Source organism: Apteryx mantelli, chromosome 5, assembly GCF_036417845.1.
Source record: "Apteryx mantelli isolate bAptMan1 chromosome 5, bAptMan1.hap1, whole genome shotgun sequence".
NCBI lineage: Eukaryota > Metazoa > Chordata > Aves > Apterygiformes > Apterygidae > Apteryx > Apteryx mantelli.
The window spans coordinates 39504189-39520595 of NC_089982.1; the positions used below are offsets into that span (position 1 = coordinate 39504189).

At 39.0% G+C, this 16407-nt stretch overlaps 1 protein-coding gene across 2 annotated transcripts; it reads right to left on the reverse strand.

The window, feature by feature from the left end:
- Positions 1 to 58: 58 nt before the first annotated feature.
- On the reverse strand, positions 59 to 12016 carry CTSO (cathepsin O). Of its 2 annotated transcripts, XR_010884386.1 has the most exons (9): positions 11796 to 12016; positions 11063 to 11168; positions 9953 to 10086; positions 8849 to 9016; positions 7541 to 7662; positions 3491 to 3654; positions 2951 to 3043; positions 1057 to 1503; positions 810 to 918 (listed from the first exon to the last, which is right to left on the reverse strand). XR_010884386.1 is itself a non-coding variant. In XM_067297845.1 (8 exons), exons 1-8 carry the CDS (start codon positions 11997 to 11999, stop codon positions 1469 to 1471), a joined length of 1026 nt encoding a protein of 341 aa, XP_067153946.1. In that variant the 5' UTR covers positions 12000 to 12016; the 3' UTR covers positions 59 to 1468. The 2 variants fall into 2 exon arrangements, 1 of the variants encoding a protein (XP_067153946.1); XM_067297845.1 differs by having other exon boundaries at positions 59 to 1503.
- Between the last annotated feature and the right edge of the window lie 4391 nt (positions 12017 to 16407).

Here is a 16407-nt window from a genome sequence, read left to right on the forward strand (position 1 = left end):
TTAAAATATTAACAAAGCAAAGTGGAAGGACTAAAATGACAACACTTACAATGAAGAATTATGAATATTCATTGCATTTGTCATAAGATTATTTAACAGGGAACTATTAACATGGTATCACAAGCGAGTGCAAAAATTACAAAATTGCTTCCATACTTTTCATAATAGTGCTTCATAAAGGATACAGGTGGACTAGAAGGCATTCTAGCTGAAAAATTCAGAGCATTTTAGAATTGCATGTTTAGCTCTGAATTCTGTTTATATTCACCTGCAACGGCATTTTTACAGATCAGCAAAGCTGGAACCACTTTTTGTTTCCCAACAAGTCCCTCCAATCAGCACAGGTTCAAGAATACTCTTAAACAGTTCTGTAGGGAAATTCAGCATCCACTCTATATGGAGTATTCTACGACTGCTGCCTTTTTAAAGGTGGCAAACATATTAACAGTCCCCTCCCACCGCCCGCCAAAGCCTTTTCTATAATAAACAAATTTCTGAATTTGCACTTTGCAATGGGCTTCAGTGTTAGCATGAAGTAGAGAAGAAAGAAAGCATGGAACTGACACAGCTCTCAAAGCACAGAAGAGCTGATTTGCAAACACATATGTCCTGTTAGGACACACGACATACCTTCATGTCAAGCCACTGCCTCTGTTTGTCTAAATACAGCCCACTTAACAGTTACTTCTTGCTTTTCTATACATCTAACAAACTAGTTTAGAAAACTTGGATACTCCAGGCACATCCCAAAACATATTCGTTGCTCTGAAGAACATACAAGTTATATTTACCCAAGAAAGGTCAAAGACTGAAATGGAAGGACAGCAGCAATACAGAGACACTGGTTGCTCTGGAAACAACTTTATGACTCTGCATCTCCCTCCTTTATTCCTCTAGCTTTAGAAAAGAAGTAGGATTCTACAAAAAGAAGGACAAAATGCATGTGTGTCAGAGATACCAGAAAACCAAAACAGACATCAAAGCATAACAGAATATTTTCTTCTAACCCTCCCTCCTCCCCAAAATAAAAGCAGACTTAAACATGGTTCTTCTCACATTCAAAGCATTTCAGTTATACTCTGTAATACTGTTGATTTCTTGATTCAAATTCCATATCATCTGTCATCACTACATTCCTTGTCAGAAGACTTCTTATGGAGTGGATTTTTTAGTATTTGACACCTTCTGGATAGAGTTCAAATTCACAGTTTCAGTCCATTTTTGTAACTTCCTTTTTCCTCACTCTGCAGTCAACACTCAGCTCTCTCATTCCAGGGAAGATTCGAAATGCAACACACATTCCAAATAAAAACATTTTTTAAAACCTTGGCCAAGCCATATCTGCCCAAAAGAGGAAATTTCCTGTAGTTTCTTAATTTAGGAAATGTTGCTTTGAAGTAAAGTCTTCACATGCAGTGTACACCAAACTATTAACCAAATAATAATTGTGGTCTTTGGCAAATAAATGTCAAACAAACACTGATGAAACTGTATCCGCTATACCTACAAATGAAACAAAAAGATTTTTGAATAAATACTGGAAACAGAGCTGCATCAAATTAGACTTGACAAAAATAAGTTTCCAGAATTTGTATCCTATTCCCCCTCTCCTCCACGTCATGACAGTAGGTGAACTGCAAGGGAACAGAGGCCTTTTTATTTCTTTGTTGATTGACACTGTTTATAGTTGAGCTCTACTCACCTCTCTTCTCTGCTTTCATGTTCAAAATTTTAGATCTTGAGGATTCAGCATTAGTGCAATATGGGTGCTGAATCTAAACCTTAAAATAATCTTCCTTCTTAATCAGATGCACCATCACATTTAGTTTGCTAGTGGTAAACTAATAGACAACAGGAAACTATGAAGCTTTGTAAGATCACCAAGAGACTAGAGAACACAGTTTCTTTTACAAGAGACATTTTAAAACACTCGTATACACACTAATACACACAGAGCAACTACGCTTTTATTCATGCTCTGTTCAAGTCTTTTTGGATTGTTGTATTCCTCGAAGTACTAAGACCAAAGTCTGACTATAGCTTGTGAAGGTATCAAAGGGTGACAGCTCTCAACCTCAACAGTAACATCAGAGCACTCCTAAAGGGGAAAACATCACGTGTTGAGGAAGGGGAATAACTACTACATAGGAGCAGCCAGTAAAGATTAGCACACAACACAAAAAGTGAAAGATCCTGCTTTCTCAGCAAACAACTTTGAAAATAATGAAGATGTTCTTCCTGACCACCTCTGCAATTGACTTGCTTTAATTACCATTACTGCTAAATCTTTGTTTCCAAATAGTTTGTTTATACAACCATAAATGCAAATAAAAGTTTCAGCAACATTCAACAGCTATGATTGGGCTGTATTGACTCTATTCACGTTGTTCTGAACTTAACTGAGTGCAGACTGGCTACAAACTAAATATTATCTATTCTCATTTGAAGATGATTTACATCAGCTTACACCTTTTACAATGGCTGTGAAAGATACTGTGAAACGTACACAAGGTATGGATCTTTCTCATGGAAGGTAAAGTCAACAAAAGACCTATAGTATTTGTCTAACAAAAGAATTCAAAGGATGCACAACACTTACTGCCTAGCAGTCCAATCCCAGCAATTAGGCTCAGCAACCTTTGCCTGTGAACAGGGGCTTTACCCGCCTGACCTCTACATCCAGCAGCTCAGCAGAAACAGGGTTGTTAAGTATTCTTACGCTTTATACAGCTCTATCTTTTGTATAGTGTTTTACAATCATTCAGCTACATGGCTTGCTTCAACTAGGAAATGATTTATTTATTTTTCCACCTGGACTCATCTAACCCTCTTTTAAAATACAGAAATGACTTCTATTTTCTCTCTGAGGTCTCCCCTTATATTGCTTTACTTATATGGAGTATCCCAGCATATGGCCTTTACCACTCACATTATTTTTTGTCAGACTTACCACAGACATTGCTGCCTATCTTAACACGAACATAGCCATCTATTCCCCATGTACGCCCCCAAGAGTTCTGTACAATCCAGTAAGGGATGCTACCTGGAAAAGACATTTTCATAAAACAAGAGACAACATGAGATTTGAGAAGCATAGAAAACTTCTAACACTCTACAGAGTTACTCACCATTCTAAGGTCCCGTGGCTTTTACTGGTTTGATGACACAGTACAATGAAATCTATTATTGTTCACATAGAGGACGGAGCTAATATTCCAGTGCTGAACAGACTTGATATATTGTCTGCTAGGGTAAAGATATACATACACCTGTGTTCTTGTCTTTACAAGGGCCAGGAAGTCCCACAAAACTAGAGGAGGATGGAGGGGAAAAGAGTTTCTCTCCTGGGATCAGACTGCACTTTCAGAACTGAGGTGGCAGAACATACAGTTTAAGCCTTATGGATTTTAATCCCCTGCACCACAGGAGGCAGCTGCAAGACAACACACACAAAACCCACTGGGTGGAAGTTTAGTTGCTCGAAACTTACCTGTTCTGTCAAAACCAGTGATAAGAACAGCATGATTTGCTTTTCCACTGGAGCAGTGATACTGTATGATTCCACCAAGATAATCCTGCCAGCTCACTGCATCTACTGTTACTGCCAAAGGGCCCCCGTTGACAAGCATCCGCATCATTTCCTCTTCCTGGCCACTACGAAGGGAGTGCGCGATAATGCAAAGTTACTTCAGTCAGCACACCAAAGCAATCTGAGAGGTGGTGGTCTGCTCGTTATATATGATTTAAGAATCAAATAATTAATCTCTTTCCTATGAGTTCTATGCACCACGTATTCAATATCTATTTTATACACTACAACTCATTAAAATAAAAATAGGGCGCACAGGCTAAGCAAAAGGTGCAGATCCAAAGATATGATGCTATTAAAATGAAGCAGGTTTCTGGGTCCAGACACAGGGCAACAATCAACAACAACTACATTTTATACATCACTTTTCCCAATTAAAAAAATAGCTTTTGACAAATGATTTGTCTCTATCATTTCCCATTAGTTTTTCAAACATAGAGAAGTAACTTTAATTTAATACACAATAATGCACTAAAATATGTATCCCAACATATTAAAAAACACAGGACATACAATAGACAATTACCACTATTAAACATTTACCATTAGCATCCTCGTACAGCTTTATTTACGTAACATAGCGGAACAGGAAATTTCTGTCATTGCATGGTATCTGTAATACCTAAATTTGGCATATACAGAATGGCAAAGCTATAACTGATTTTAGTTATTTGTATCCGGCAGTAATTCACATCCTAGTTAAAATTATATCTTGTCTTGCAGTTCAGTATGCAGCTGTATTGTACTGATAAAAATTAGAAACAAACTTATTCAGTACAAAAGCCTAAAAAGCTGGAAGTTGTCTTTACAAAATTCAGTTGATAGCACTGTTTCCTGTGTCATGGACTTGCGAAGGCTGGGGCTATATAAACGGTTAAGTGCTGAAGTAACTGAACACTTGCTAAATTTTTCAACAAAATCTAATTATCAGTGATAGGTTTTGTTGTTTCTGATGCTTAAGTAACATAATGTTCACTTAGCATATACTTCAAATTGTAACTGATTCAAGGATCAAATTTTAAAATAGCCAGTTTAAAGGACCTGATTTCAAGACACTGACTTAAGCTTTATAATTCGAACAGGTTTAGTGTCCTACAAACTGTTAGTTGTAGTAGTACATGACACATCCAGGCACACTACAAGAAAAAAAAATGATTGATTCATTTAAGAAAGCATGTCTTGCTCATTTCTGAAAACTTTTTCTAAAACCAGAAACAAAGCTAATGAAAAGATCCATATGAAGAGAAAAGGTTCCTTGTCACTAAACTGTTTAGAGAGTCTCTGAATATGTACTCATACTGTCTAAGCCCAGACAACAAATTAAAGTGCCTAGAAAGAAGGGGCCTAACCACTAACTACATGGAAAGCCTATGCTCTCAATTTTGTTACTTTGGAATACAATTACCCTGCAAAATTCTCTATTTAAAGATTTGCTTGGGACGCATTTTTCTCAAGAACACAGGAGGGTTTATTAAACTGTGTTCAGTTGATGGTGATACAGACTGATCTTCTTGTATTCCCCCACCTTCAAAAAAAAAAATGCTAGTTTCAAAGTGTGTTTATGCACATGAAAGTACAATAATAGTAATGATTAAAATAAAACTATGATTATTGGTATTACAAGACTGAAGGCCCTTTTACGTAGTTGTATAAACATGCAAAGGCATTTTCTGCCCTTGAGTGAAATCATCATCTAGATAAGGACAAGATACAACAACTGAACATGAATGAACAAAAAACCCAAAAAACAACAACAACAAAAAAAACTCACCACACCCCACATATTACCACACCATGTGCAAGTATAATTATGTTTCATATTCCTCTCCTTCCTTCTCAAACATTCATGGCTACAACTGTTTCAAGTATCAGTTTCAAATACATCTTAAAACAAAACAACTCCTGTCTTTTCTATACAAAGAGATTAGCATGCTCCAAAAGTGGGAAGGAGAAACAGTGCAATTTCCAGTAAATTACGCTATAAACAGGATTAAAAAAAAACAAAAACAAAAGACTAAGTAAGGGAAATTTGCGTTAAAAAAAGCAAGCAACCAAATCAGCACAGCTCCATTAAAACATTCTCTGCTTTTAATCACCCACATGAAACTCCACAGCGAGAGGGCAGAGGATACCAATCATTAGCAAGGATCAATTTTCAACGCATGACCATGTACGCTGAGGACAGTTACTACCTATAAATTATTGAGATTTGTGAAGAGTAGGGATTTCCTTGGGAAGCTTTTACGCTGACAAAGGGTGACAGGGACTGACTGGTCATCTTTTTTTCCAGTACAAGCACTAAGGGCATGAAATGAAACTAGGAGATTCAAAACTAACAGAAGGAGATGACTCTTCCTCCCATGCCTGACTGGGTTGTGACATTCTTTGCTATAGGATGATGTAAACACTCCAAGTTTATACAGCACCAAGGGGAGTCTGAAAAAGCGCAGAAAAGAGAAATCCATTGAGGGATATGGAATACTCAGAGGGCACTTCTGCCTCAGAGAGGCTTACAGCCACAGATGTTTGGAGGCTGGAAGAGTACTCAGGGGAAGCTTCATAGATGCTTGGCCTGTTCTTTACTCTGGTTCTTCAGCATCCAATTTTGCCTACTGCTGGAGATAAGAATACTAGGCTGAATGTGTCATGCTTTGATCTGACACAATACAAGCTGCTCTTCCAGGACTCCCACTTCCCATCCTCACCATTCTCGGTGGATATATCTAGCAATAGAATTGCAAAATGGCAAAAAGTTTCCAAATTGTGCCATTAAAATTATTTTTAAAAAATTACAGGAAATTAAGTAGATAATCCAGTTTACAAAAATGCCAAACAGAAGAAAAGGGAGGAAAAATCAGGCTGCTTATGTAGGTACTTCTGCGTTCAAGTTCAAATAGTTCTTCCATGTTTTTCCAACCATTAGCTAAAATTTCAGAACATTTTAAGTAAGAAAAATATAAACATCTTAAAACTAACAATGGCCATGATTCTAGGGTCACAAGTCCTCAAAGAAGAAAATGATGACTTTCACTGTTTGTTTTTTTTTTTTAAAAAGATAACTATCTCCATTTTAATCTCATCTGAAAAAATCAATTTTACAAAAACCTTCAAGGTGCTGCAGTTGTTGATGTAACAGCAAAAAAAAGAATATTCTAAGTTGAGATTTTGATCTTTGAGACCAAAAGAAAGAACCAACTATCAACTAGAAATACAGGCAATTTTTTTTTAAACAAGGACTATTTCTTGGCAATTAAGTTTTAGTTAAGTCTAGAGCAATTGACATTGTATCACAAAAGTCAAAGTAAATGCGAACAGCCCGATACTTCAGTGCCTACTCGCACTGAACTTTCGGTTGACTTAACAGGCAGGAAGAACAGTAATATGCAGGGCCCAAAAAACTGTCTCAGTTATTATTGCAAAGGCTCTCTTAAGGGATAGTGTCTGCCAATTGTCTATAGAACAGTATAAATTTATATCTCTGAATATCAACAAAATGCCAGTACTTGTTACTGTTACTTGCAACTTTGCTGAGCTTCTGCAGAGAGAGAGAAGAAAGGAGTATAACACTCTATCCTTGAGATGACAAGGAGGTTCTTGGTGTTTTTCACGAGTCAAAGAGTTTGCTCCTTCTGACTTTTAAGTATGTCCTAATAATTTTTTATGAGAAGTATACACCATAATTTAAAGCAGTCCAGGCCTGCCTACATAGAAGTCAGGCTGGCATAGACAACAAAAGCCGTGAAGACCTGATAGCATGGTTGACTGGATTCATTGCAGCAAGCCACAACTATCAAAATTTTATATATTAATTTTTTTCCAGCACACAGCTACAGAACTTGTACCATCAGTAACTTCATAACCTTTGGCTGGTCAATGCACTATTGGCTCTGGCTTATCCCACAGCTAGTGAACACAGAAGTACAGCAAATAAAAAGAATCAATAGTAGTTACCTGAAGTCATATGCAGCAAATCCTGTTATTGAAACTCCAAAATCTGAGCGATGAAAATAATGGCACAATCCTGTCTGAGCTTTAAAACTGTATTCTGAATCTCTCACAAGCTTTACTTTTGTCTGCAAGAAGATAAATGAATGAGAATTTAATGTGTTGGGCTTTAGCACTATGCAGATCAAAATAGGCTTTGAAATCAACTGTAAAACTCATGCAAAATTCAATGTGTTCCTAGTGAGACTAGTGATAAGAATGACACGTCTAGAGATAAAATATTTACCATCTCCAGTTTCCCCGATTTGCTGAGAAAGTTTCAGAAAAGACTCAGAATTGTTTAAATAAAAAACAAAATTAAAGGAGAAAATCACTGGTTTGAACTAGTCTCAAGACGATCTCCTAGCAATATAAAATTTAAAGTTATAGAAACTAGGCATTCATTTTATGAATGATAATTCATTCTCTCCAAATGATGCTCCCCCACAAAGTTATCCTCTCCTCAGGACAGTTCAAGAACCACAGAAATCCCAAGAACAATTACATAAAAAATTAAATCCAGTTGTGCTATAAACATCAAATCCTCATAACTGTATTATAGTCGCCAAGGTCCAGCTACTAAGTTATTTTATAAACCTTCTGTACAACTTTTCTTGTCTTGTGCAGTACAGTATCTTTGTGGCAGTGTCCCCTCTGGCCTAATCCATTTGTAGTCCTGCTGCTGCTGAGCAAGAGGGAGTTCTGCTTTGGAAGAATGTAGATGAACATTCCCTTTTTAAATGAAAAATTAAACGCATTATCTAGACTGTTATTAACTGGGGTTATATGAATCTTTGGGGTAGGATTACAGAGTTCCTTAAAAAGGACAATAAGGTATTTTTTTAAAACTCAAAAAATGTAGGGGATTCTTTTTCTTATGACTCAAACTGTCTTCCTAAAGAAGAATTTTTTTTATTTCAAAAGACATTAAAATATTCCTGGTTAGATGCATTATTAATACACATTTTGCATTTTTAGAATGAAAAGTGTTAGCTAAAACTACAGTAAGATTTATTTTTGAAACTATGCCTGCATTTGGATTGTTTCAGGGTGCAAGTGAAAAAAAGACAAATGAAATCAATTTTATTCTGAGGTTCCCCAAGCTCTTGCTGAACAAATTCACTCTGGATACCAGACTAAAAAATATATATATTTTTTAAATCAGCTGTGCTCTAAAGTGTACACCCCCTCCCTATTACTTTTCCCTCAGTTTAAAAAAAAAAGTGTCAGTTTGGAAGCTAAGGAAGGGCTCAACATTTACGAAAAGTTTCAAACCTGGTTCAGCCAGCTCAAAGCACTAATCGTGGATCCACCGCTGCAGCCATAATTATTGTATGAACAGTCAATAACCTGCTGTACACTGAGTTCTTCCAGATTATTTCCTTTAATTGCATAGGCAGACTCTATACCACCCACAACACTGAAAGCCCAGCAGCCTCCACACTGGTGCAGAGAAAAGGGGGGAAAGGGGAGAAATGATAAGTCAGCTTTGGTTTTGAAACATGATATTAAAAAGAAAAAAAGTCAAAAAGATCCTCTAAGGCTCTTTGTTTACTACCTCATACTTGAACTTTGTCTTTAAGGCAATAATAAAGAAATTGAATCAGTCATTTAAAATACTGAACTATTTTTTTTCCCTGTACTACTTTGTGAAAACTAGAAATACATTATGGATGTCTTATTTTAAGGTTTCCTTCCTGACTCATTTTTACTGTAATAAAAACAGCTCTTTAAGTTAGGATTGAGGATGGTTTTTATTGTGAGATATGCATTTTCTTAAGGAAAGATTGAGGCTGAGGATGAAACTACTTTTTAACCACAATCGTCAACAACATTTTGGAAAGGATGCACTTAAGGAAACGCCTCTACAATTTTCAACAGTTTGAAGAATTTAATAGAAATATATTATACTTTAAGAAACAATAAGATGAAATTAAACATAACAGAAAAACTCTTAGATGATTACAGAATCTATATTGCACTTCTCAGATCTTTAAAATGAGGCATTTAACAAAGAAAGTGGAATTTATTCCTACGAGAGGTCCAGGTTACACTATGCAGCACAAAGGAAAGACATCAGGATTAACAGCTCATCTTTTCTTACCCTACTAAAAAGTAACCACACATACAGTTCATAATTGCACAATTTCTCAGTGCACAATAACTTTTACATCTTATGCTTTTAAGTGTAATCTCACTCTGCATAAGATGCAGGGTCACTCTGTACATGCTCAACCAGGCGTACTTGTGCCAGTGCTCCAAGGAGTCCTGAGGCTGTGCTGGCCCCTTCCAAAACCTTCATTCTGTTTTACAGCCTACCTGCTGGAACTGTGTCTGAGCAGGGCTTGGGAACCCGGAAAGGAAAATGTCAGCACTTACTGTTCGCTGATTTCTCACTTCTGCAATGACTTTCTTGTCCCTCCAGTCAAACTTCTTTGGCAAAGGTTTTTCCTTCCCCTTTGGCACTTTTATGTATCTGGGAAGTTTGTGAGGTATGCTTCTTAAGTAAATAGCTAAACACAGAATACAGACATCTATAAATCTACTAACTTAAAAAATTAACAATGCTTATTAGAAGCCAGAAAGGTAACTTTGATCCATACGTACAATCATGAGATTACATCTCATTCTCAAATGCATAGAGAAATTAATGTATTTTGAAATAACAATTATACTCTAGAATGACTTTAAATATTCCTATGGTGATAGAAAGAACAGAAATACTCCACATACGAAATGTGAGTACAGGCTGTTAAGACCTATTAGAACTGATCAGAAACCTGTAACTACTCCATAAAGCAAGTTTTGTTTTGAAATTTTCAGAATATTTTACATACTAGAAAAGTATCCCTTTATTTTAGTCAGGTAAAAAGGAAAAAATAAAGAGAATTATTTAAAGAGGCTGAAATACAAATTGTTAGTTTTTCACTAGAGGATGCTTAATTATTTTGAATTAAAAAAAAAAAAAAAGAAGCTCCACGATAAATAGGGCACATAACAATAAACTTGAATTGCAAGAAAGAAAGATAAGGTTAGGTATCAGGTAAATTTTCTTAGCAAAAACAGTGAAGCTTGGCAGATTGCTCCTGAAAGTCATAGCCATCATTGTACAGCTTTAGATCTCCAAGCATCTGTTGGGTTGCAGTTGATTTTCTCTTGGGAAAGGCAAAATGAATAGAATCTGTTGAGTACTTTCCAGCTCTAAAACTGTTGTAATGGAAGAAGGCTTCAAGGCCCAGTGAGAAGAACGAAAGAATGAACAATTTGGTTGCTAAATCAAATTCAGGCTCTGGGAAATTCAATCTCGCAAGACCAGAAGAAAATGAAGAGGACTGTTGTATCCTTCAGAAGTACTTGCAGTTTGGACCAGCCATTGTAAATTAGCCGATTATTAACACTGGAAGAACCTGTAAATGTGACAGATGGAAGGTTCTGGGATAGAGTAGCAAAAATAGTAGAAAAGATATTAGCATCAGCCAAAAAATGTACCTTTGAACTCTTCAGGAAACAGGTGAGAAAACTGATTTATTCCATAGAAAGCAGACACATTATCATTTGATGATGAATTCATTAGTCTAATTCTTTTAGCGCTTTCCTGAAGAAAAAGAAAATGTTACAGACAGTATTAAGTTAGCAGCAGTGACAAAACAGAACAGGAAAGAAAGAGGTTACCAACAGGAAACATGAACTTAGACAACAAGTTAGCTCTTCCTAGATTCGCTCCAAATTCATCCTGGATTACCACTAAACAAATACGAAAGTCATTAAATTAATTTCAACTGCAAGAAATATCCTGAAAAAGAATTTATTTGTAAGGGCATAGAAGGCAAGAAATCACTACAAAACAGACAAAATAAGTGATTCAAGAACAAATTGTGTCAAACCTATCTGATGCCCTTCTTTGGCAGCATAACAAGCCTTGGGGTTCACAGATACGGAAAAAATATCTTGTCTCTAGATATGAGTTAACTCCATCTCTATGTTCTTGTAGAGCAAGAGAACAGCGTAAGGGCCTGAAGACTGCAAAACCTCCCCTCTCGCCAGCGCCACCGCAACGTCCCCTCGGTCCGCGGCTGACACCTCGTGTCACGAACAGAGAAGGAAACAAAGCAAAACCAAACAAAACACCCTCAGCCCCCTCCCCCCCCCCCCCAAGTTCAGGGAAACCTCCTCCTCCACCCCCGGCCCGGCCCGGCCCCAGCGACCCGGCAGGGACACCTACCCGCAGCGCCGCCGCCGCTGCCGCCCCTCTCTCCCGGCCGCCGCTGCCGCCCTCATCCCCGGGCTGGGTGCCCGCGCCCGCCCGCGGCAGGCAGCAGAGGAGGACCACGGCCAGCGCCAGCACCCCCATTGACCGCCCAGGCCGGGCGGAGGCACCCGCTGCCCGCCGGCTCCCGGCCGCGGCCCCGCCCCGCCGCCATGTCATGGCGGGGGCGGAGCCTCGCACGGACTCAGCCCGCACTTTTCCTTTTCCTTTTCCTTTCCTCCACCCCCCCCCCTTTTTTTCCCCTCCTTTCCTTTTAGAAACCTCTCTTCCTTCCAGCCTCTCCTCGGAGGCGGCTCCCCGCTGCCCTGCGGAGCGGGTTACGGGGCGGGCCGGCACCCCGGCGGGGAGGGGCACGATATGGCGGCCGCCCCGGAGGGGTGGAGGGCGCGGCGGGGCGCGGCGGCCGTTGGTGCCGCTGCCCCGGGGTGGCGTTTGCTGTGCTCGGGCTGCCCGGCAGCGCGGGGACGGCTGCATCCGCCCACGCAAGGCTCTGTTGCTGGTCCGGAAGGGCCCGTGATTCACACGCAGGTGTTTCGGTGTGGGGCACGTGTTGTGCCTGAGAGAGCCATGCTGCGGCCTCGCTCCGTGCCTGCAGCAGCGGCTGCTCGGTTAAATACGGTGCTAAAAATTCACCCCAGATCTTCTCTGAGAGGAAAATTAGCTGGCACGTGTGAAGTGGACTGTTAGGAGTAAAGAAAAGACGTAGTTATTTCCTTGGGACAACGGAAGGTTTATAGCCTTTAGCATGTGCAGACGTTAGTGGGGAGAGAAGAGCTATGAAGTGCTATAGGCCAAGGTTGGTGCAGTCTGATGTCCGGTACAGTTAAGGTGTAGTGGAAGAAGGGCCTCTTTGAAAGAAACCTCCCCAGAAAACCATTTAAACCTCATGTCCTGCGGAGAGTTGCATACCTGCTTGCTTGCCTGCACTTACCATAGCTCCTTTGATGGCCTAGAGACTATTCGTGTGCTGGTGCAGGAGCAAGCAGGTTAGTGTTTGGGGTCTAAAGCTTGTCACCATGCAAGTATGAATTAAAGGACAAATCCTTTTTATTTATTTCCATTGTCAAGTATTTTTACATGTTTTTCTGCTTGCAAGTAGAATATTTGCGTGTTTAAATTGTCGCTCTTGTTTCTCAGTTCTTTCTGTCCCTTTTTTCTCCCCTGGGAGTTTGTTACAACCTAAAAGCATGGTGCCGGTAGCAAGTTTTGCAGTTTGGTGCTTGGGAAGCTGGAGGGTTTGCTGACACTGAAAGTCTGTGCTACTGCGTGTGAAATTGTACCGTTGCTGCCAGCGGGGTACAGGGTTGGGTGGAGGGGCCCACCCCAGCTGCGGCCGCCCCACCTGGGTCCTCTCAGCCAGGGCCCTGTAACTGGGTCTTCTGTCTTCTGAGAGCCCGTGTTTTGGTTGCCTTCCTCGCTGAAATGGTAGCTTCTGTTTCGGGGGGGGGTGCCAGGTAGCTTCAGCGATTTGGGTGGTTGACTTCTGCCTGGCATCTCCCCAGCTCGTGCCTGCAGAAGGGTTTAAAGAACCTTTATAAGCAGCGCTATGAAGTCCTCTTCATTACCTAATCATTTTAAACCTTCCCCCCACCCCCCAAAGTTTGATTTCTGCTACTTTCTGTGACTAGGGTGGTAAAAGTGTTTTGAGGATGGTTGTATTTGCTTGGACTTTACGCGCCAACTGAACAGCGCTTGAAAAGCTTTTGTGAACATCCTTTGTAGCTTTTGAAAGAATAACAAAACTGGAATAACATAAAGAACAGGTTTTGTGTCACATTTTGCGTTTGGTTTAGCTTTTCTTGATTTATTTTATTCTCTCCTGTTTGGCCAAACAGACTGTCAAATTATTTTATAAATGTACCATAATCAATGCAGGGCTTGAATTGAATTGCCTTTCTCTTGGATGCTGTATTTGCTTTTTTTTTTTTTTTTAAATGAGCGACAGTAAACAGCAATGGCCCTGAGCCTCAGCAGCCAAATTCTGCGTGCAGAATCCATCAACCTGCAACTAGAGGCATCTGCAAATGGAGCCTGCGTTGATCTGTGGTAGCAGAGTGGCCTTCCTGTCTGTCTTTTCCCCTTGGTCTGGTGCAGTGTCAGGGTGAGACCCTAGGAAGGAGCCCAGGGCAGGGGCTGGCAGGGAGTGTCAAGGAAAAGTGTGGTATGGGCACTGTAATTTTGGATGCACTAACAGAGTAAAAGCAGGTTTAATGATCGCATAATTTTCTTTTGCACAGTATAGTATAATGGCACAGGAAAGAAGTTGCTTTGACAGGTATTGCAAGCAACAGAAAGATATTGAAATATGTACAATTAAACAGTAGTCCTTGAAGTGACTTTTAATGAAAAGTAAGTTTTGAATTAAGTGTTTCAGATTTTTCCACCAGGCTAACATCATCGACTTGCATGAAATCGGTCTGCTAGCTTTGCAACTCAAAATCTATTGCTTAGAAATGATTATCTCAAATGGAAAAACATCTTTTTAATCGTTAATATACAATCATTACATTCTAAAATAGACAACTTAGCTTCACTAGAAGAGAGAGATTAACTTTCAGTTATTTTTCAGTAATTTTTTCCATGGACTGTGTATTGTTCATAACAGGAGAAGCAGTTGTCTTGCTAAGAAAAGCTATTTTACCGTGTAGATACTTCAAGAGTTACTTTTTCTGTGAAACACATGAGGGCAGCAAAGGACCTTTGAAAAGGCAGTTGCAAACTGCGGATATAAAAAGCTGCTATTTCAGGAAAGTAGATGTGTACCAGATTGATTCACATTAAGGATTCTACTCGGCATATCAAGAGGAAAAGCGTGTTTCTCTTGAATTTGCCCTCCCTGTGTGCTAAATAGGTGTGTCAATTTATCTTGTTCATGAGGAAAGAGAGACTGTTGGTAATGTCAGTGTCTCTGATGACTGCTTCTCAGTTTTATTGGGGAGAATAGAAGTGTAACAAACAACAAAAGATAGGGAACTGACAGCCAAAATGTTTTAGAATACTTTATTCTTCTGCTAAAATACCATCCTATTACAGCACTTTGTACTTGCGCTTAGATGAACAGAAACCCCCAAAGGTGCATAAAAAGAGCTCTATGAACCCATAGCCTGTGCTCTGTCTTGAATTGCACCAGAGTACATTTAGCTCTGCTTCATTAAGATAAAAGAAAATACACTTGTAAAAATATCAGATTCAGGCCTATAAAAAGAATGTGGTGTAAAGTCATTTTTAAGGTTTTATTGATATGAATAGGTATTGATTCAATGACAGAAAAGCCATGTATTAGTTACACGTCACCCCAGACAGGCATGATAAAAATCCTTCTATTGCACCGTGCAAATGTGTATTTTCTTTATGTTGCAAGATTTTTTCTGATAATCTGGTTTAGAATACTATAATTGTAAATGCTTATTTTTAGATATATTTTAATAACATTTTTCATCTCTTTACTATTCTGTCTATTGATGAATGTTATCTCATGAGCCCAAACAGGGCACGCTAAAGGAAAAAGCAGTAATGAATATATATTTAGGAAACGCTACATTGATTTTTAAGGTGTTTTCCCTAAATAAAGATATTCCTGTATTGAGGCCTAGTATCTTACTATGAGATTTGGTGTTCATCTGGTGCAAAGTACCCATTCCTAAAATTGCTCATAATGTATAATAGTGTAATTAATGGGGGAATTTTCATAGTATGGGGTCAGAGTTAAATAACATGTTAATATTTAGTAGACTAGCTAGGGTTTTTTTTCCTCCTGTTAGATTCTTGACTCTCATTAGGCTCTTGTTAGAAGCCAAAGTGCACTGAGGCTAGGTTATCAATGTTTTTAATTATCATAGCAAATAAGGAAAAAAATACAGTAAATTACTTCTGAGTTGAAGATAGGTCTTCCATGGATGGTTAGTGCTTCTGCTAAGGGCAATAATGAGATGTGGTGCTTAAGTGTTAATGGCCCTCTGGAGACAATGGTGCCTTCCACTCTGATAAGCAACTGCATAGCAGTAGTTTGGACTTTTGCCTTTTGCTTGTGTGTAAGATGTTTAAAGAATGAAAAAGAAATCTCTTTGTGTTGTGCACTCAGTCTTTTAAGAGAGAAATAATCTGAGTCCAGCAGCAGATAGAGTTGAGCACCTTTTCTTATGAAAATTTGTTGGAAAACATGAGTGCAGGATAAGTCTAAGGATTTGTTTGTATTAAGAACTTGCTGTTTACTAATATAGTTGCACTGGTAACAAGTGTAAGCAGAGCAAGCGAGCATTGTGCTCTTGGAATGAAATCTGGTCCCATTTAAGCCAATTTAAGGCTAAATACAAAGCATTGCAGCGGCTAACATTCAAAAGTCTCTTCTGAGTCCCAAGTTAAACATTGAAGCTCATATGCAGTAGAGAAAATTATGCACATAATAGCTGGATTTGCAGGAATAACCAAGCTGAACAAGAAGTTACCTTAGCTAGATGGTCAGAAATATCTAGGTTGGCCATTGAAGTCTCTCCTCTTAAAGCTTTCTTTGCAGATATTGCAATAACTATAGGACCTGCATCTCAAACCTGGCTCTTCTGTATCTCAG